Here is a 21,287-nt window from a genome sequence, read left to right as displayed (position 1 = left end):
GTGACACACTGACAGAAGGGGGGAAGCCAGTGGAACAAGTAAACATCAAATCAGCTACAAGCAGATCCAGCACAGACGGCGGCAGCAGGGGCCCCAGGCGCCTGGTTCTGAGATGTTCCTGGAATCGCCTGTGTGTCTGGTTCTGGTCAAGATGCCTTACTGTTTGACTAAGTCATGCCAGGTCTCTGCTTTGTAAACTCCGCCATCAGCCCCCTTTGGAATTCATTTACAGCTGCTCTGGGAGGTCTGTCACAGACACTGCTAGAAACTCTGCCCAGGGTAGAGTTTGCTGGCTGTGGGATCACAGGCTGGGAGGGGCTGAGCAGAGCAGTGTGTCAGCCTGGTCCCCAACAAGGACTGCAGTTTACCTGTCCTTCACCACACACAGCTAAGCACCTACTATGTGCCAGGCAGGGATGCAGCTGACCTCGTCCTAACCTGTCCTCCAGGTGCTTCCAGCCCAGAGAAGAGGCAGGAATGTCTTCATAGAGGAGACACTGAGGACCTGAACACTTCCTGTGTGATCTCATGTTGGGGGCCCTCGAGTTATTTCCAAGGTAGAAACACTTCCCTGTTCTGTCCTCACAATTACTGTCCAGCCACTATCGCTGTGACCACGGTCTCCGTCCACTGTCGCTGTGACCACGGTGTCGTCCACTGTCGCTGTGACCACGGTGTCCGTCCACTGTCGCTGTGACCACGGTCTCCGTCCACTGTCGCTGTGACCACGGTCTCCGTCCACTGTCACTGTGACCACAGTCTCCGTCCACTGTCGCTGTGACCACGGTGTCCATCTACCTCACTCCTGCTCCGTGCTCACAATCATTGCTGTGTGAAAGCCTGTCGCTGTAACCACAGTACCTCACTGACGCTCTTCCTCCGTTTTGCACCATGTCCTGCTCCAGGATCAGGTCCCTCCTGATAACACAAAGTAGGAGAGACAAAATCACACCATCCTCACATCTCTCCCGCACACTCACCATGGGACTGAAGGTGCTCAGAGTGACCACAGCCTCTGCTGCCCCAGAGGACAAAGAGATAGTGTGTGTGACCTCTCCAAGTGACGCATCAGGCGGGTGGCAGGTGGCAGGAGTCCAGCCCAGGCCTGTGCTGGCAGTACTGGGTCACCTGCTGGACTAGAGAGGCATCAGTTACAGCGACAACTGACCTGAACCCAGAGAAACTTCCCTTCACCCACTGACAGGCTACTGAGATACAACCAGTGGGGTTGGTGGGGAGCTGGGGGCAAAGTGAGGGGGATGGGACGAATTGGAACCTGAAGGAGGCACGTGGGGACACTGAGGCAGATGTGAGAAGCAATGGGTTAGAACGAGGCCACCAAAGAGACCACATAAACCCAGGAAATCCAGCAGCTGTCCGGCAGACACAGGCTCACAGCACTGGGCTCATCAGAGAAGAGGGCTCATTATAATCACAATTAAAATAAAAAATATTAAAAATAAAAGAAGAAGAAGAGGGCTCACAGGTCATTCAGTGGCTCACTTTTCAGATGGAGATTTCCAGGCCCTTCTTCTGAGACACCTCCAGCTACAAGTAAAACATATGACTGCCCAACCAGCTTTTCACAGCCCAGGGCCTGTCCAGCCTTCGTGTGCATCAAAGACCCTTCAGTTGAGGTGGAACCTTACACCTCAAGTGTGTCATTTAATGACACCTTTCCATAACGTCTGCTTCACGTGACTCTTTTTCAGAGCATCAGGTAAATTAATAAAAAGGAAATCTATCAGGTGGTCTCTACGCCAAACACACTAATGTCACTCTGCATACTGCCCTTTCAGTAAATTCCTACATCAATGAGGAGAATTTGGCTCTAAGGAGCAAAATGCCTGATTAGCTATGATTTGAACAATAATATCCTTGAATTATCCTCTGAAGCAGTAACTCTGATGGTGTTGATTATGGATTTTGTCAAGGCACATGCAAAGTTTCAAGGACCCAAATTCTTTCCTTTCATCTGCCCTGCCATCTTCTGTGTGATGAGTTTGTATACTCGAGCTAGTGCCTCACAAGCACCAAATGGCTGCTGTAGCTCCTGCCATCACAGTCACATGCAGGTAGTTGGAGACATACCTTTTTCCTTCCTGAAGAAGGAAATGCTTCCTAACAGCCTTCAGTAAACTTCCTTTTGTGTGCCTTTGGCCAGAACCAGATCAGAACACACAGAGAGCTGATCAGAGTCACATCTGCTGGGATCATATCTCTGGTCACAACCTCTCCACAGACTCTTTGCAGCAGCAGTATTTCCACATTCTCTCATGGATAAACTGGAAGCAACAAGAAATAAAAGGGTCATTGCAGTGAAAATCTGAGAGTGGAGTGTTCCTGGTTGAGAGAAAGGCACAAGCAAAGGGCCAGGTGTGCCAGGAAGGACACAGAGGTCATGATTCCTCAGTCACAGTCACCAGAGGGACTGGGGAGCTGGCCTTGGAGTCCACACAGGGACCGAGAGTCCATGCCTTGTGCCCAGAGCTTGTGAAACCTGTATCCCTGAGTGTGACATGATCTAAATGTGTTTATCCAAGGGCTACTCCACTTGCTCTGAGAAATGTGTTCAGTAGAGGCAGAGAAAGAGGCTGCGGGGCAAGTGAGAGCCATTGCATGGGTCCGCTTTGGACACGGCAGCACTGGATCGGGGAAGACCAGACCTCCTAGAAGATGCCTCATCTCATTTCTCTTGCAAGCTGTCCAGGGTTACTTCCTCTGGACATTCAAGTCTTCTGCATGCTTGTTCTTTGGTCCCTGGGACGGAAGCACAGCTTCTGTCCTGGACTTACAGGGGTCGGCAGCAACACCCAGGGTTGCTGGCTGCTGGCCTGGGAAACTGGGAAGCACAGCTTTGAAGTGTGTCATTGCTGGCTACAGTCAAGTTGGTCCTCGACTCAACAGAAGAAAATGCTGCTGGGGCTGCCCCAGTCCAGTGATGGGGCGCAGCTCAGACCATGGGAATCCACGGAATTTTCATAAGCTACTATTATGAACTGTGTCAAACGCGGTAACAGTTACCCACGGTGGACAGTGCTGGGTGGTGCTCCCCAGTTGAAACAAGCTTGGAAGCAGGAGTGGCATCCACTTCCGAAATAGCTTGTCTCCAGAAACCATATGAACCTGGAGAAAGGACGAAAATCACACAAGTGTTGAGGACTTTCGTTCATAGAGTCGCTATGAGTCGCCTACAACTTGATGGCACTTAACAACAATAACTATTTTGAAAATACATTGTCAGACCTTTGTACCTACTCCACCTTCATCTGGAAGTGCTGCTGAAACCTGTCCAACATTGTAACCAGGTGGAATCCAGGTGGAATCAAACATTGGTCACAAGCATAGAAGGTAAGAGTTCTACCACTGAGCCACCGCTGACCCTAAATCCAGCTGGACTCTTTGGAACAGGTGACGATGATGTTCTGTGCCTCAGACTGTCTTCATCTGTGAGTGCTTATCCGACTGGTCCCTGGACAATGCCATCACACTTGGTTAAGCAGAGGGGCAGTAAAATAGAGGAAGACTCGTGATGAGACCAACTGACCCAGCGGCTCTAACAAGGGCTCATGTCCAGGCCCGAGGGTGAGGACGGCGCAGGACATGCAGGCAATGGTCATCCTGTTGTGCTAACTAGAGAGTGTCTAACAACAGTCACAACAACGTGTTTCTGGATTGGTGATCTTGAGCCCTTCTCTTTTTGCTTACAAGAGATGACAAATGAAAACCAGAACAGGAACAGACTGAGTCAAAGACAAAGAGTTTCTTTTCCTGCTGGGAATCCTTTCAAAAGCACCTCCTGTAACTGTATCTGCGCCCCCTCGGCCAGGTGCCACCCTCCACTCCTGGCTCCAATGGCTGGGCTCGAGGTGGGAATTCAGCACCCCAGCATGAAATCACAGTCCAGCAACTTTCCCTTTAAGAGCTGTCAGAGCGGGGAGGCTGGCCAAGCGGGGCTGGAGGTGGGGACAGAGGGGAAGAAAGAAAAAAAGAAAAAAACCAGAGAGAGGCAGGAAAAGTTTTTTCAGAAGAAAATGCTGGGTTTGTCCTTAACCCTGACGTCAGATCTTGTTTTAATAAAAGCCCCCAAGGGCTGGGGGAAGAGACAGAGCTGACGCTCCTGATGGGCCGGGCCCCTGCCGGCCAGCTCCCCCAGAGGTGGCCGATCTGCTGGGCTCCTGGATGCCTTTCTCTCCAGGCATGAGGTGCTTCCTGCCCTGGATGCTGGCAGCAGTGACCGCAGCTGCGGGCAGCACCCCGGCCTCGGTGAGTCCTGCCCACAGGGGCTCGGAGAGGGGTCCTGGGTCCTTTCCCCACCCCACCCTATCCCACGGTCTGACCCTCTAGGGTGGTGGACATTTAAGAGACTGGGCACATGAGAGGAGGCAGGGAGGTGCCCACTGAGGGGACAAGAGTGAGGCATAGGGTGAGAGGCAGGGCTGCTGGAGCACAGGGGGTGCTGACCAGGTGGGGAGGGGTTGCAGCACATCCAGGGGAAATACAGCCAGGTCCTCTGCAGCCTCCTGCCCCACCCCAAAACCAGGCAGAAAGAGAACCCCACTGTGTGTGGGGTCAGGGGACCTGAGCTCCTGCCCAGCTTGGCTGTGTGACCCTGGGCTGGTCACACACCCTCTCTGAGTATCACACATTGAAGAACTAATGGAGGTTACATCTAAACACTTTGGAGTTTGAAACACGCATCTTGAAGCATCAGACTCTCCCAGCAGCTGGCAGGTCTGCAGGAGGAGAGGCAGCCCAGTGAGAAGCTGGAGAGGAAGATGCCACCTCTCCACAAACGCTCTACCCTTGAGCAGCCAGGGCTGGGTGGGGGCCCTCCGACCCCAGCCGCTGCCACTGGGGCTGGCATAGCCCTCCATGGTTCTGGTACACTGTCCTCGGAGGGGTCCTGAAGAGTCTGCCTCTCCCACTTGCAACCCAGAGCAGGTCTGCACCCCTAAGATGCCCAGGGGAGTGAGACATGCGTCCACTCACTGAGCCAGAGTGGGACCAGACATCGTGACAGTGACAAATGCTGTAGGCAGCAGGAGGCAGTCAGTTGGCAGAGCTTAGGAATCCAAGACCCTGAGCCCACCAGCACCCACGCCCAGTGACAATGCCCTGAGTCCAGGGGAGACCGCGGGGGTTACTACAGACATATACTCCTTTTGGGACCAATGCACCCATTCACAGATGAGAACATGGAGACTCAAGGCAAAGCCACAAGCCCAGGAGTGCCAAGAGTTGATTCTGATTCACCCCAAACTGAGACTGAGGACAGAAGGTGGCTGTGGCCAGCTGTGTGGTGGGCACCCTCGCATCGAGGGAGGGAGCTTCCTAGTCAGATCTCTCCCCACACTGTGTCTATGATGCCCATGTGGGGTTCCTACCAGAGTGTCCCCCACAAAGGCCACGCGATCCATCTTAGAAATGGAGACTGGGGCGAGCAAACGACCTGCCTGGGTGTCCAGTTAATCTGCAGCCCAGGTTCTAGTCTGTCTCGACACTCTGCTCTCTGTTCAGGGGCTTTCGCAGCTTAGGGTACTGGGAATTTCCCACGGGGTTGGGGGTGAGGCTCAGAGGGAGCCAGGTCTGCCCGGCCTGGGTTTCTGGTGTCAGCTCAATTCCAGGTCACTCTGCCTGGGAGGGCAGGGTGTGGATGGAGAAGAGGTTCTGGGTGAGCACAGTGGAGGCCAGGAGGAGAGATGAGGGCGGTCAGCAGGGCCCCAGCTCCTCGGCTTCTGGGGCAGAGCCTGGGCCTGGTCAGAGGAACTCAACCATAGGAGGGATTTCAGGTGACCCGGTGAGGGAGCAAAGGGTAAGCTCCCAGAGGGGCCACATGCCTCCCTCTGTGCCTCCCACCCCAAAATCACCCTCTCCTATTTGTCTTGTAATCCCCCGAGGGTCTGGTACAAACGCAGGGCACTTGAGTTCTGGGCATCCTAAAAGCTCCCAGGGAGAGCTATGACAAATGAGAACGAGCCGCCCTCACAGGGCTCAGAAACCAGGGCTTCTCCCACCCAAACCCATACGTGGCCATCCTTCCGGGCTGCTATAGAAGGGAACGCAGATCCAATCAGGGCCCTGGAGGGATTTTAGTGGAAAAAATGACCACGGCGTTCATATGGAAGGAGAGGCGTGTGTGGACTGCCAAGAACACTTTAAGGAAGTGAGTTATGAGGGGGAACAAAAAGGAAGACAGCATTTTAAGGCGCTGGGACTGAAGGAGGAATGCACCAGGCCGGGGAGAGAGAAATCGAGGGAGTGGGAGGAGCCCTGAGAGAGAGAAGTGGACAGCAGATGGGGTTCGGGTTTGTGGGGATATGCTTATCCCTTCCTTCTCTACCCTTTATAATCATCAAGAGAGGAGCTCGGGTGGCCTAGTAAGGAGTTGTGCTGCCCACCCAAAGGCACGAAGTTCAAATACACCCACTGTCCTGTGAGGGAAAGATGAGTAATCTCCTCCCGGGTAACTTAGAGCCTCTGAAAACCCACTGGCGAGTCAGCTCTGGGTGGGATCACACTCAGAGTAGAGGAGTGAGACAGTTCTTAGAAAACACGCGTCTGGTGAGCATAGCAAGTACTGTGACAAGTTGTGTGTGTGTGTGTGTGTGTGTGTGTGTGTGTGTGTGTGTGTGTAAATGTCCATTTCAGTCCATATGCAAACATTTCTTAAGCACCTGCTATCATTCTCACGGTTTCTTGGGTGGTAGAAGCAGTTAGCATGCTCAGTTGCTAAGAGAAAGGCTGGCAGTTCAAGCCCATCTGGAGGTATCTTAGGAGAGAAAAATGTTAGCAATCTACTTGTGAAATATCAGCCAGTGGAATCGCATGAGCAGATGCTGAAAGGAGGTGTGTACGCCAGTGTGTGTTGCACCATTATTCACAGTAGCCAAAAATATGGAAACCACCTGAATGTCCACTAACAGAAGAATGGGCAAACAAAACATAGTCCGTACATACAGTGGGAGGACTGGTCAGCCACTCAGAAGCCTTGACCTGTGCTGCCCTGTGGAGCTTGACAATACTAGGAGGAGTGAAATAAGCCAGTCGTAAAGGACAAGTACTGTATGTGTTCACCTACATTAAAAAGATAAGACAAACATATAGAGATCAAAGTGTATTAGTGTTGAAAGAGGTGGGACAGAAAGAAAAGGGGGAAGGCTTCATTTTGTTGGTATTAAGCACCGTTGAGTCGAGTATGACTCACAGTAACTCTATGAAGAGTAGATCTGAACCCTGTCCTATCCTGTGCCGTCCTCACAATCTGACACATGCAAATCCATTGCTGCAGTCACTGTGCCAATCTCTCTCATTGACAATCTTCCTCTCCTTCACTGTCCCTCTGCATCCCTTTCCGATGACCAGCCTTTCCTGGTATCACCCCCAAAGTATGTGAGATGAAGTTTCCCCATCTTCGCCTCCAGGGAGTGCTCTGGGCGCACCTTCTCCAAGGCACACCTGTGTGTTCTTCGGCAGTCCATGTGACAGTCAATTCTCTTCTCCGTCAAGTCAGCTACCACTCGTAGTGACCCTCTGAACAGCAGACCTGAGCCTTGTCTATCCCGTCCCAGCCTCAGGATTTCCACCACGCTCGAGCTCACGGCGTACTCACTGGGCCCATCCACCTGTGGCGTCAGCTCACCCTCCACCTTATTTTTTTTTATGATGTCTTTTTCTAAGAACCAACTCCTGACAAAATGCCCAAAGCACGTGAAACCAAGACTGATGATGATGCAAAGATCACATTGATTAAGGGCTGGATTGCACAACCAATTTTTTTAAACTGCTGGATAATAAGTTGACGCCTGTAAAAGTTGAATTAAGGAAAGCTGTGTGATTGCTGGATATATTTGCAGCAATGATGATAAAAGGAGTCACTCCTGAGGTTACCTGTGTACAACCGAGACCCTCATGTGATTTGGCTTCTTGGTTTGGAGATGCAGCCTGTTTCTGGAACGTCTCCGTTAATTGGCCTAACAGCACATTCAATGCTTCCGAGCTAGATCTGAGTCAGTGTGTAGTGTCTGGGGTCTTGAACGCTTGTAGTGGTCCAAGTCGCTGTCCACCCGGAGCAACATAAAAAGGAGAGTCCGGAATGAGAGGAGGGTTGGGGTGTCTGGGTGTGTTGACCTCCATTGTGTGGGTGGTGGGTGAGGTGTGTGCATCTGTGAGAACTGGGGTGTCTGAGTGAAATAAGTCTTCTTGAGGGGGTGAGCTAGGGGGGTGTGTAGTAGGGTATCGAATGCAAACCCACTTTCCCTGCTGCTAGACCCTAGGGACTTGCCAGTATATTTTTATGCAAATCACACACATGTTCTATTTTTGCCGCTACTCTCCTCTAACTGGAGGTATTTCTGTAAGTGTGCTAGGCGAATATTTTTACAGCAACATGTAAAAAGGAAAATTGGCATGGTGTTCTCACAGAAGTACTTCACAGGGGAAGGGTGAAGTTAAGGAGGAAAAAACACATAGAGTGTGTTGTGTGTTAATTGAGTGAAAATACAGTACTTGGCAAAGTATTCCCTACAAGGAGGAAGAACATTAAATGATGTCTCCTTTCAGCTCCTGGTTACCGCCTGGCTCTGAGTGACCATTTCAGGCTGCAGCCCAGGCCCCACACCCGCCACCTCCGTGAGCACGGCCTCTTCAGCTGCAGAACTATCTGCTCCCAGGCCAAGTGCCTCCTGCCTCAGCTGGTCCAGGAGCATCAGGCAAAGGCATTTTCCACCTTGGCAAGACACCCGGAGGGTAGGGCCTGCGAGCACATCCGGCAGAGCAGGCTCAGCTCTGGGGTGGGGGGGCACAGAACAGGGTCCCACCAGGTGTCAGCCCTGCACAGACTCCTCTCCCAGGCCACGTCCCCTTCCCCTGTAGAATCAGGAAGCTGCCCTTGACTTTATGCAAACAGAGCCTCAGAGTCCTTCCCCGCAGCCTCCACCATCTATTTAGGCAGCAGAGTGGAGTGACCACAGTCCCACGGGGGCCCTATGGTGGGAACTGAGGAGATGAGCTTAGTAGTGGTCCAGGGTGGGACCACAGTGGGGCTGGGAAGGATGATAACTCCGGGCTACAGAGCAAAGGTGAGGAAGATCCTGTCGCAGTAGAAGTGCCTGATTCTGCAAATGTCTGAGAGTGGGGTTTTGACACAACTCTCATGCACTTAGCAATATCCAGTGGGCACCCTTCTGTCCACTTGCAAGGATGTCTATTACAAGATGGACACAAATGGAGCAGTCACCATATTCCAGCACAGTGGCCTGGAGCCTATTGCTGTCAAGCTGATTTAACCCCTAACACTCTTCTAGAACAGTGCAGACCTCCCATGGGGTTCCCCAGGCTCTCATCTTCACAGGAGCCTTTTCCCAAGAAGTGGCTGACAAGTTCAAACCATGGATCTTTCTGTTAACAACCAAGCACTTCACCAATGTTCTGCCAGGGTTCCTTCAGTCTTCTAAACTCTCTTCCTAGGCCAACTCACTTGAAACCCACAAATATCCATGAGGCAAGGAGGATCATGAAAGTGTAGACTGCACTGTCCAGTCACTAGTCACCAGTCACACGCACCACCGGCCACTTGAAACATGACTTGACCCATTAAGCTGTACTGTTTAATCCACAACACATTTGAAAGACTTAGTATATATACAAGAATATAAAATTATTATTAATGGATATTTCATATTAGCCCCATGTTGAAATAATATTCTTTTTAAAAATATTGGGTTGTTGGTTTTAGATACCATCAAGTTGATTCTTACTCATAGAAATCTCATTTAACAGAGTACAACTGCCCCATTCTAGGCTGTAATCTGTATGGGAAAGAGCTCTGGTTTCAATCCACTGGCTATGCCAAGGAAGACAGTCCGCCGGCTAGTAGTTGCTTGTAAAGATTACAGACCCAGAAAAATGCTATGAGTCAGAATCGACTCATCAGCTGTAGACGGTTGTGAGAACATTATGGGATCAGAACTCCAGGGGAGCTTTGCCCAGCAGAGTCCAGGGGTGGGTACAGAATTCCAAATCTGTCAGTTTGAGATCGGGTGCTTAGCAGTTGCACTATCAGCGTTCCTTTACACTGAGTTGAAGGAGACATGATTAAAGTAAATAAATTTGATCTGTTTCTTTTTATGATTTTAATGAGCCTACTGTAGTTCTTATTGTTCGGTACCACAGAGTTAAATCTGAGTTATAGTGGCTCTTAGCTTAACAGATCAAGACTCTTTCCTGTCCTCGCACTGACTGTGTCAACACATCTCCTTTCTCTCACTGGCTTTCCACCTTTCCAAGCATGATGTCCTTTCCCAGCCACTGCCCTCTCCTGACAACCTGCCCCAAGTATCATGGTAGCCAATCGGAGGCAAAATCTCTCAATCCTTGCTGCTTCTTTTTTAAATTTTTTATTATTATTAATTTTAATGAAAATTTACAGAGACTTTAGATTTCCATTCATTCATTGTTGCACTTTTCAATCCTTGCTTCTAAGGAGCATCCTGGTTGCATTTCCCCCAAGGTCCATTTGTTGGTTCTTTTGGCTTATTTAACACTCCTAGCCTACACCACAATGCATAGGCATCGATTCTTTGACCTTCCTATTCACGGTCCAACTCCCACGTGCACATGAAACAACTGGAAATTCCAAACTTGGGTCAGGAACATCTTAGTTTCTAAACTGACGTCTGTGCTCTTTAGCACATTTAAGACATTCTTGGCAGCAGACTTACCCAATGCGATATGTCATTTGTTTCTTTTTAACTGCCATCTGCATAGATGTTGATCGTCAATCCAGGTAAAATCCTTGATGACTTCCATGCCTTCTTCATTCGCTGTGATCTTGTTTATTGGACCCGTCGTGAGGAATTTTGTTTTCTTGATATGGAGGTGTTATCTATACTAACGTTTATAATGTTAGCTTGTTCACGTTCCTCAAGCAAGGTCATCTGCATATCACAGTTTGTTGATGAGAATATGCACTAGAAAATGAAAAATTCTACATGACAGTTGGTGATTCATCATGGTGGCTCAGTGTGGAATTCTAACCTTCCACTTGGAAGACGTAGATTTGATTCCTAGTCAATGCATCTCATACGTAGCCACCAGTCATCTGCCAGTAGAGAGGCTCACTTGTTGCTAGGATACTAAACAGATGTCAGCAGAGCTTCCAGACTAAGACAGATCGGGGGGGAAAGATCTGGTGTTCTACTTGTGAAAATTAGCCAGTGAGAACCCTCTGGTTTTACTGTGGTTGGATTTTTACCCAACAGTGGATGGCACCATACAGGAAAGCATTTCATTCCATTTTACATGAGGATGCATGACTTTGGAACCAACTCGATGACAGTTGAAAGCAATGACCTGTTTCTCTAGACAGTGCTGATCTAGAGAGGACACATGAACATCCAAGAATAACAACAGATGAGAAGAGAAAATAATCCTGCGTCGTAATCTCAGTTCCTCTATTTTCAAGCTGTGCGACCTCTAACAAGTAGCTCAGTCTTTCTGAGCAAGTTTCCTCATCTGTAAATAAGCATGATAATGTGTCTTAGATTTGTGGTGAGGGGGAAAGAATGAAGTGGTCAGGAAGCACATGATGCCCCAGGCGTATCCAAGGGAAATAGCTCACCACCCTTCAATGGTGCAGGGAGGAACCCCAGTGTGATTGAGTCTGAACTAGCAAGATTCTACACGACTCAGGCTCAGCACTGGAAGGGTGGGCACGAGATGAGGAGTTGTTCGGGGTCAGAGCTGGGCTCCTTCCAGAGACCCCAGGGCTCTATATCTTAGGTCACCTTCCTGACACAACTGAAGGGCAGTAGTGAACCACCGGCCACACAGAAGAAAGAAATATTGATAGTAGTGACGGTGATGGTGATGATGATGATGATGGTTGTAGCTAAAGTTTCTCTCTTACAAGCCTGAATCGAGACCCAGGAGTCCCTGGAGGTGGTCATGATAATCTGCCTTCATTCCCTAGTGATGCTATAATCAAAAATACTACAAGTGAGAGGTCTTGAACTGTGTAGGCAGACTTTCACAAACAGAAAGTTGTTCTCTCACAGGTTAGGAGGCTAGAAGTCCAAGTTCAGAGTGCCGGCTCTAGGAGAAGATACTCTGTGTGTGTGTGTGTGTGTGTGTCTTCTCCTTCTGGGAGGTTCCCAGCGTAGGAAGCTGAGTTCAAGGGATGCGCTCCACTCCTGGCTCTTCTTACTTGGCAGTGGGAGGTTCCTCTAATCACTTGTTCAATCTCTTTATATTTTACAACTTGTGATAATGTCCCTTTAGTTAGTTAGAAGGAACAAGGTGATGCAATGTGTCAGATGTCTGGCAGTTCAAATTCACCAGCTGAATCATGAAGGAAAAATACGGGCAGTCTGTTCTCACAGAGATTCATAGCCTCAAAATCCCAAGGAAGTTCACGATGCTTCAGACTGATTGCACCACAGTGGGTTGGTTTGTTTGGTTTATTATGTCTCAAAAGTGATTGACTAAAGATACAACCTAATCCTGCCGCTTGTCCCCTGTCCCACTGGCATACTCTTGTAAATCTTTTCATATTAACATCATAGATGTTAGAATTTACAACACAGAGGATAATTACATCAGATCACAAAGTGGAGGATAATTACATAGTATGGAAAACGTTGGCCTACCCATCCTGACACATCTTTTGAGGGGATACAATTCAGTTCATAACAAAATTCATCTACTTAATTGTGGTGTTAACACCCAATGTCCGTACTATGTGGTGAGATCTTTCTGTTTCTAAGGAAATAAAAGCTTCAATCTAGTCAGCCTCAACTCACAGGGATCCTACATATGTCAGAGTGGAGCTGTGCACCTGTTGAGGGTTTAGTGGAGGACTTTTCAGAAGTAGACCATCAGATGTTTCCTCTGAGGCCCCTCTGGGTAGATTCCAACCTCCAAAGTTTCCATTAACAGCCCAACATCATAATTGAATTTTGCAAGAACCAGTCTCTTCTGCTCCTGTTGTGGGGAATAGAGAGAAAGGAAAGAATGGAAGGAACCCCACAAAAGGGAAAGCTCTGAGTCAGGTAGGAGATAGGGAAATGAGCATTCCCAGACACTGAGTCTTATTTCCTGGTGTTGCCCAGTCACTTATATGCTCCCCGGGACACAGAGAGTTCTCTTTTACACTTGATTTTAAGAACTACTGAATCGGATACCCTCTGGCTCGCCTCCAGCTCTGATAATCTGTAATCTGCAGACTCCTTTGTCCTTTCTATGATGGAAGTAGGGCAGGAGGCAATCAGGGCTGCTCAATATGTGAGTAATAGGCATTCCAGTTGCATGATTTAAACCTACCCCACTCACCAACCCCAGGTTCTTGACCCAGAGGCAATTCTGGGCTTGAGGTGTCCACTGAAAATCTAATGCACCAATTAAGGGGTGAGAGGTGAGAGAAAATGAGAGCTCAGGCCCAAAGGAAGCAGAATAGGGTTCGTCACGTCCTTCTAGTATCTTGCATTGAGCCTGTGAGTGAAGAGGAGTGGTGTGTTGGGAGTCTGCTGAGGGCTAGATGGTGTTAGCGACTTGAAGTCGAAGTTACTGTTGTTGGGCACCATCAAGTTGACTAGGACTCTTAGTGACCCTATGTATGACAGGTCTGAACCCTGCTCTATCCTATGCCATCCTCTTATCTCTGCCACACTTGAACCCATTTTTAAGGTCCTGTGCCAATCCATCTCGTTGAAGGTCTTCCCCTCATTTTTTGACCCTCCGAGCATGATGTCTTCTTCCAAGTACCAGCTCCTGTTGGTCTAAGTGTAGAAGGATGTTCTGAGATTGCAGAGGCTCAGAACTTCCCGCTGGGGGAGCTTATAAGCTAGTCTGGCTAGCTAGGCTGGTGACCAGCTGTCACTGCACTAACACTAACTTCACGTGCATCAGAGTAGAATGATGCCTCCTGGGGTTGTCCATGGCTTGTTTTCTGGAAGTAGATCTCCAGGCCTTTCTTCTGAAGTACCTCTAAGTGGATTCTAACTTTAATCTTTTTGGTTAGTATCTGAGCACGTCCACTGTTTGTATAACCCAAGAACTCTGATCAGGTAAGAGGAAAGGGAGACTTGCTTATTCCTGTGGGGCTTCAGGTAAGGTTCTCGCTGTCTTGTGATTAAGGAAGACAGAAGAAGAATTGATCCATTTGGATTATGATCTTGGTGGAGAACACTGAATATATATCATGAATGGGAAGAATAAACAAGTCTGCCTTGTGAGAAGCACAGCAAGAATGTTCCTTAAAGGCTTGGACAGTAAGACTCCATCTCACACACTTTGGACCTGTGATGAGGAGGGACGAGTTCCAAGAGAAGGGGAGCATGATTGGTCAAAAAAGAGGAAGACCTGAAGGAGAAGGATTGACATAGCGACTGTAACTATGAGCTCGAACTTGGCAGTGATTGTGAAGGTAACACAGGACTGGGTAGGACTGGGTAGTACAGTGGGTGGTGTACATGGGGCCACTGGGAATTGGAACCAACTCACTGGCATCTAACAACCTGCCTTCCCTCAGGTCGTTTTTTCATTGTGAAAGTTGAAAGACTGTACATGATCTCTGAGTTTGCTTTACCAGGATCCATGGCACAGTCCTAGAATCCACTACTTCATCCACGGCACCACTGCATCAGTCTGTCAGTGCGTGACTTCTGTGCTGTTATTGCTGAGAACATGCGTAACAAAACACACCAGTTCAACTGCCCCTATATGGACAATTCAGGAGCCCTGAGGACGTTCTTGGCACCATTCTCCTTCACCTTTTCTGAGGTGTCTCTACCAATAACATAGAGTCATTGGTCCCTAATGATCCTGTTTAATCTTTCAAGTTGCTTTTGTTAATTTGATCTCACTCAATGGCTTCACGTTAAAGGAAAATATTCTTGCGGGTGGACTTAGACTGCAAAAGAGATGCTGTCAGCCTGTCCACCCAAAGAGATGCGTCCCATGCTCTAGGACAGCCTTCTGGATGGCCTTTGTCTCTCTCAATTCCCCAACATGTTTCCTTCTTGACCCTTGTCTTAAGATGGAGTCTCTTGAGATAATATGTTGAGAGAGAGAGAGATACACTTTTCACAAAGAAAAGCTTACATGCCATTGAGACAACAATGACTCATGATGACTCTCTAAACAACAGATGGAACCCTGCCCTATCATGTGCCGCCATCACACTCTCTGACACACTCGAGCCAACTGTTTCTGTCACTGTGTCAATCTGTCTCCTTAAGTGCCTTCCTGTCTTTTCTGCCTTTCCCAGCATGATTGACAATTCCCAAGTCCGACTTCAGAAGACTGTAGTCTTCTAACTGCAGGAGCTGACAAAATCAGATAGGCAACTGAGATAGGGGGCTACTGGCTGGGAAGGTTGACGAATCTGAACAATTCAAGACGGACACCTAAAACGGTGAGCTCAGCCGGCTCTGAGCCTTCAGAGGCAAAAGGACCCAAGGTTGTCCAGCAATGTGGCAGGCTACTAGCTTAAACTTACTGAACCAGAAAGAAGATGAGAGCTGGGTACAGGATCCAGAGCAAATAAAAATATAGAGCTATGCAAAGACATCCGCATATTCATTCGATGCAGGCCATATATCGAAAAGGACTCTCTTTCAACTGATTGATCATAGCAGATTTCATGATAGAGGTAATCATATAGACAAACTGTCAAACAATTCCAGCAACTTTAATTATCAGGTCCCAAGTCTTCTGTTAACCCTCTGGATATATTTTTGCTCTTAGTCCCACAAACTATGAGCAAGACAATATTTAATTTCTCTGGGATCTCACCTTCTGGGATTTCTATTTGGGTTCTGAAACAATCACCTTTTTGCTGCCATGACAATTGTGACGTGGAATTGTGGCTCCCCAGGCTGACTGGGTCAGGTGGTTTTAGTACTTCCCTCTCCCAGATGATTGCCAACGTCTGCCAAGTTCAGGAAATGCAGGAAGCATCATTGCAGATAACGAGGTGCCACTAAAGGACCTTCAGCCTCTCCTACCTCAGTGTCTCATGCCTTCATGTGCCGAATCAGGGCCTCTGAGAAGGGAATACAGAACACAGGTTCTCAACCAGAGGGAGGTTCTGGTCCACTCAGTGGTGGCTCAGAAGAGAGGACCACAACCTATCCCTGAACTAGCCACTGAACTCCAGGGCACAGCGCTACACTGACACGTGTGAGACGGAGAACAAGTGGGGAGTGAGGCAACCTTTGCCTCTGATTGGTGACCTACACTACTTTGCAGAGTTTGGTATTCTAGGGTAGAATGGTCTTCCCTGTTTTATTAGGACAGTTACCAAAGTTACTTGCAAGAACCAAACAAATGTCCAATATAATGCAAGGGAGTAGACCTGGGATTCCAGAGTTTGTTTTATTTGTGTTGTTGGGGTTTTTTTTTTGGGGGGGTGCACATGTTATTTTATTTTATATAGACATCTAAGCTACCTTGATGGCATTGGTGTAAAACAACGTTCCAGGAATTGACAGAATACCGGTTGTGCTACTTCAATAGATACAATGCTGGATGGGCACACTTAAGTATCCCAAGAAATCTGGAAAACACCTACCTTGCCAATCAACTGAAAGAGATCCTTATTTGTTTCCATTACAAAGAAAGATGATCTAGCAGAATGCAGAAATTATCTAATAGTGTCATTGTTACACACAAATAAAATCGTGCTGAAGATAATTAAAAAAAACAGTTTCTACAATACATCAACAGGAATTGGCAGAAATTCAAGTGGGATTCAGAACAGGATGTACAAATAAGGTTATCATTGCTTATGTCAGATAGGTATTGGCTGAAAACAGAAATGATGTTTACCTGTATCTTTTTAACTCTACAAAGTTATTCGGCTGTGTGAAACATAATAAAATGTGGAGAACATTGTGAATAATGAGAATGTCAGAATACTAAATTGAGTGCGCTTTTAGAATCTGTAGATAGATCAAGAAACAGTTGTTGGATCAGAACAAGGATGGTTTAAACTCAGGAAACCCTTTATTAGAGTTATATATTTTGACCATACTTATTTAATCTGTATGATGAGCAAATACTCTGAGAAACTGGACTATATAAATAAGAAAATGCCATCAGAAATGGAGGGAGACTCATCAACATTTTGCAATATGCAGAAGACACAACTTTGCTTGCTGAAAATGAAGAAGACTTGAAAAATTTTCATATGAAGGTTAAATATTATAGTGTTCGGTATGGATTTTCTACCTCACCACAAAGAAAGCAAATGTATTCACAACTAGACCAATAAACAACATTATGAGAAACAGATAAAAGATTGGAGTTAACAAAGATTTAACTTTCCTTGGATGCACAAACAATGCTATGGAAGAAGCAGTGAAGAAATAAAGAAATGTATTTCTTACATTGGCCAAATAGGCTGCAAAGGATCTTTTAAAGACCTAAAGAGCAAGGATTTCACTTTGAAGACTAAAACATACCTGACGCACACAATATTATTTTCACCTGCCTCATATGCATGTGGATAAGGAAGACTGAGGAAGAACTGATACCTTTAAATTGTAGTGTTGGTAAAGGGAAATGACTGACAAAAAACCCAACAAGTCCATCTTGAAAAAAAATGCAGCCAATGTGCTCTTTAGAAGCAAGGATGGTGTGGCTTTAGTTTGGGCATATTATCATGATGGGGCAGTCCCTGAAGAAGGATATCATGCTTGGTGGAGTGTCAAGGAAAAAAGAGAGGGGGGGGGAGAGGGAAAGAGGGAGAGGGAGAGAAGGAGAGAGAGGGAGAGGGAGAAAAGACGCTCAACAGAACAGACACAGGGTTCAACAGCAAGCCCAGGCACAGCAACGATTGCGAAGCTTCAACAGGAGCAGCCTGGGTTTTGTTCCGTTGTAAATTTGGGTTATATTTTTTACCAGGAACATACTGTTTCTATCTTGACACATTCTTCCCGAATGGTTTACATGCTAACCTTTTTTCCCTTGAGAGTCCAAGTTGGCCCCATCCTTCTAACGTCTGGCGTGAATGCCTACTGTCTGAAACGTTTGCTATTACATGCATTCTCAGTGTCCGTTGTTTTACAGAGTGGTCAGCAAATGTTTTCTGTAAATGGTCAGATCTAAATATTGTGTGATTACTGTGGCATGTGTCAGCTGTGTTATGTCATAGCTCCTTTTCAAACAGTCAACCCTCACTGCTGTTGGAATATGAGTTGGAAGTGTCTCATAGCCGATCCTCATCGAGTTTCTGAGGCTGTAAATATTTACAGGAAGAGACTGTCCACCTTTTCCTTTTAGAACCACATTCCAAACCCCAGAGAGGCTCAGCCTTGAGTTAGCATCACAACTCCCTGTGGACACACCACCAGAGCCCCCACTCTAAGCAACCTTTTAAGAAATGTAGAGACCATTCTCAATTCTTACAGAAACAGTCCTTGGACTAGATATGGCCCATAGGCAGTAACTCCCACCTTACTCTCTCCTAGTTTCTGAAGCCTTTTCCTCAGTTCTCAGCATGTGCTGGGAACTTGGTGACTGCTTCATATGCATTTATGAATGAAGGAATGAAGGAATGAATGAATGAGTTAGTGAGTTAATGAAAGAATGAGTAAATGTATGTGTGAGGAAAGACCCCATTAAACAGGGGCTCTTTAGTCCACAATCGACACTTATGGTGACAGCAGTCAAGAAATCAAAAGTTGTGCTGCATTGGAAAATTCTGCTCTTAACAATCTCTTTAAAGTTCGAATGTTGTTCTTGTTGTTACTGTCACGTGCCGTCGAGTTGCCTGCAATTCATAGTGACCCTATGTACAACAGCCCTAAATTCTGCTCTATCCTGTGTCAATCTCACTGTCTCCAACACACCTACCCTCATTATCCCTCATTATCCCAGTCACTGAATCAATCCACCTCATCAAGGTTCTTCCTCTCCTGCGCTGTATCTCCACTCTCCAAGCATGACATCATGTCCAAAGTATGACAGATGAAGCTTCAGAATCCTTGCCTCCTAAGTTCAAATAAGTCAGTTTAAAGAGTAAAGTATGCCTGTTCCAAACCATAGTATTTTCAATTGCTTCCCACAGTTTTGAAAGTTGAAAAATGAATAAAGATAACAAAAGAATGCATTTGAACTGTGGTGTTGGAGGAGAATATCCTATGGACTGCTGAAGGCGTAAATAATTACGTCTTGGAGAAAGTGGTGCTCCTTGTAGGCAAGGATGGTGAGACTTCCTGTCACATAGTTTTGACATATTGATAGACGGGGCCAGTCCTTGGAAAAAGACACCATGCTTGGAAAGGTGGAGGATCAATAAAAGAGAAGACCCTTAACACGATGGAGTGACACCGTGACTGTAACCGTGAACTTGAGCATGACAGAGACCGAGAGGATGGTGCAGGGTAGGGCAAGGCTGAGCTCTGTAGTTCATAGGGCCGCTCTGAGTTATAGTCATCTCAAAGGCACCTAACAATGACACATTTACTTAGGAAAAAAGCTCTGGCTTCTTGCTGCTTCTACCGTGTCCACAGAAAAAGAGCTCAGCCCTGCAGAGGCTGATAGGTTGACCGTTTGTAAGCTCAAAACCCTGGTATATCCCTGGAGTGACCCTAAATCCCCACGGCCTTCACCCCTCAGAGGTCTCCTTGTCTATGTGAGCTGCAGGGGTGGTGGAGGGTGGGGGTGGTGCTGGGGTTCTTGAGAAGGAGGCTGAAGGCTCCCAAAGTCCCAAAGCAGCCCTGTTAGGGATAAGGACACAGGAACCCGACCTCTTAGAGGAGCTCTGAAAACAGGGCTGATGGAGGAGTTACAGAGACTGACCACAGAGCAACGGGAGAGGGCAAGTGGCTGAATCCCACAGGTCTGGGATCTTTAGATATGTAGTCACAACCCTCGTCCACTCCCCAGCTCCCCAGTGTCTCTCTTTTCCATGCAGCAGAGAGCAGATTCCGCTCCCAGGCCGGTCAGCACTTTCAAAGAATCCCAAACCCTCACCTTGGCCAGCTCCGGCCATTTCTGCCTCAACCCTGCCCCCTTGTGGATCATCGGGGTGCAGCTGCCCAAAGCCAGAGCTGCAGGGCTAGGCGTGACCCCTGTGTGTTCAATACTGCTCCCTGCATTACTGTCCTGTGCTTGCTGGGGCCACAGCAGATGCAGAGCTTGCCGTGAGGATGTGTGAAACATAACTCGTCCCACTAAGATCCACAAAGAGTTTGTCTCCTCTTCGGGAGTGCTTGACATCCAGGTCCAGCTGCCTCACAGCCCTCCACCCTAGGCAGTAATTGGCTTTGGTCCTCTAGTCTGTGGGCATCTGAACACCTGGCACATGTGCTGTCTGATGGGACTGAAGTCTCAGGTGAATGAATGGACTGAAGAAAATTGAAAGTTGGTGCAAAGTAAGAGTGGGACTCTGGAGGAATTCTCTGGGATCCAGGCCACTTCTCAGCTGCAGGTTACCAAACTCTCCAAAACTCAATTTCCTTGTCTACGAAATGGGAATACTGCCTGGTGGTTCCTCACCACTGTCCCATGAATAAGGAAGTAGACAGAGAGCAGCCCCAGACCACCATGCGTGCGCAGAGGTTTAGGAAACCCATGCCCTTTCCTGGTGCCCTGTCCAGCACCAACTATGCGTGCATTTGAAGAAGGGGGTATTAATCTCCCCACCACCCATCCCACGAGGCCAGCTTCCTGCGCTCTGCTCCCACCCTCACTGCTGTGCACTCTTGTGAAAATCACACTCAAGGTCAAGTTACAGAAGTACACGCTCCCAGGTCCCATTCCCCAGAGAGCTAGGAAACATCAGGAAACCACAACCACCATGTGTCTCCTAAACATCGGCTCCAAAAGGTTTAGTTTTGCATTTCAGGTTTTTTCTTTCTGATATAATCAGCTTAAATTGTCCAATAAAAGAGAAATTGAAGATGCCAAGTCATCGCTTTTACCCTGCCGGTGGTTACCAAGTAAGCCACGGCAGCACTGTGTACTAAATGAAAGTTCGGTGGTTTGAATCCACCAGCTTCACTGGTGGGGAGAGAATCTGCCTCCTCCCAGAAAGATTTACAGCTTCAGAGACCTGATGGAGAGTCACTAAGAGTTCGAACCTACTATGCAGTAGTTCTGAATTTTAATGGTTACCCAAAGGGCACAGCAGTTACAGTGGCTGGGTGCCAAATAAAAGATGGGCAGGTCACACCCACCAGCTACTCCCCAGGAGAAAGAGCGGACAGTATGTGCATGTAAATATTACAGCCTTCAAACCAGTGTAGCAGAGCTGCATCCAACAGAATTGCTAGAAGTCAAAA

At 47.7% G+C, this 21,287-nt stretch overlaps 1 protein-coding gene across 1 annotated transcript in view; it reads left to right on the top strand.

The window, feature by feature from the left end:
• The first annotated feature begins 4,200 nt into the window (after window positions 1–4,200).
• Window positions 4,201–21,287, top strand: part of WISP1 (WNT1 inducible signaling pathway protein 1) — a 38,614-nt gene continuing 21,527 nt past the window's right edge. The window contains exon 1 of the mRNA XM_006879453.1: window positions 4,201–4,266. Within this exon, the coding sequence (XP_006879515.1) occupies window positions 4,201–4,266 (66 nt within the window). The remainder of the gene's footprint in view (window positions 4,267–21,287) is intronic.

This window comes from Elephantulus edwardii, unplaced genomic scaffold, assembly GCF_000299155.1.
Source record: "Elephantulus edwardii isolate Elephantulus edwardi_28Jun2011 unplaced genomic scaffold, EleEdw1.0 scaffold00003, whole genome shotgun sequence".
Classification (NCBI taxonomy): Eukaryota; Metazoa; Chordata; class Mammalia; order Macroscelidea; family Macroscelididae; genus Elephantulus; species Elephantulus edwardii.
The sequence above is the reverse complement of the archived record's forward strand: the minus strand, read 5'-3'. Positions and strand labels throughout refer to the sequence as shown.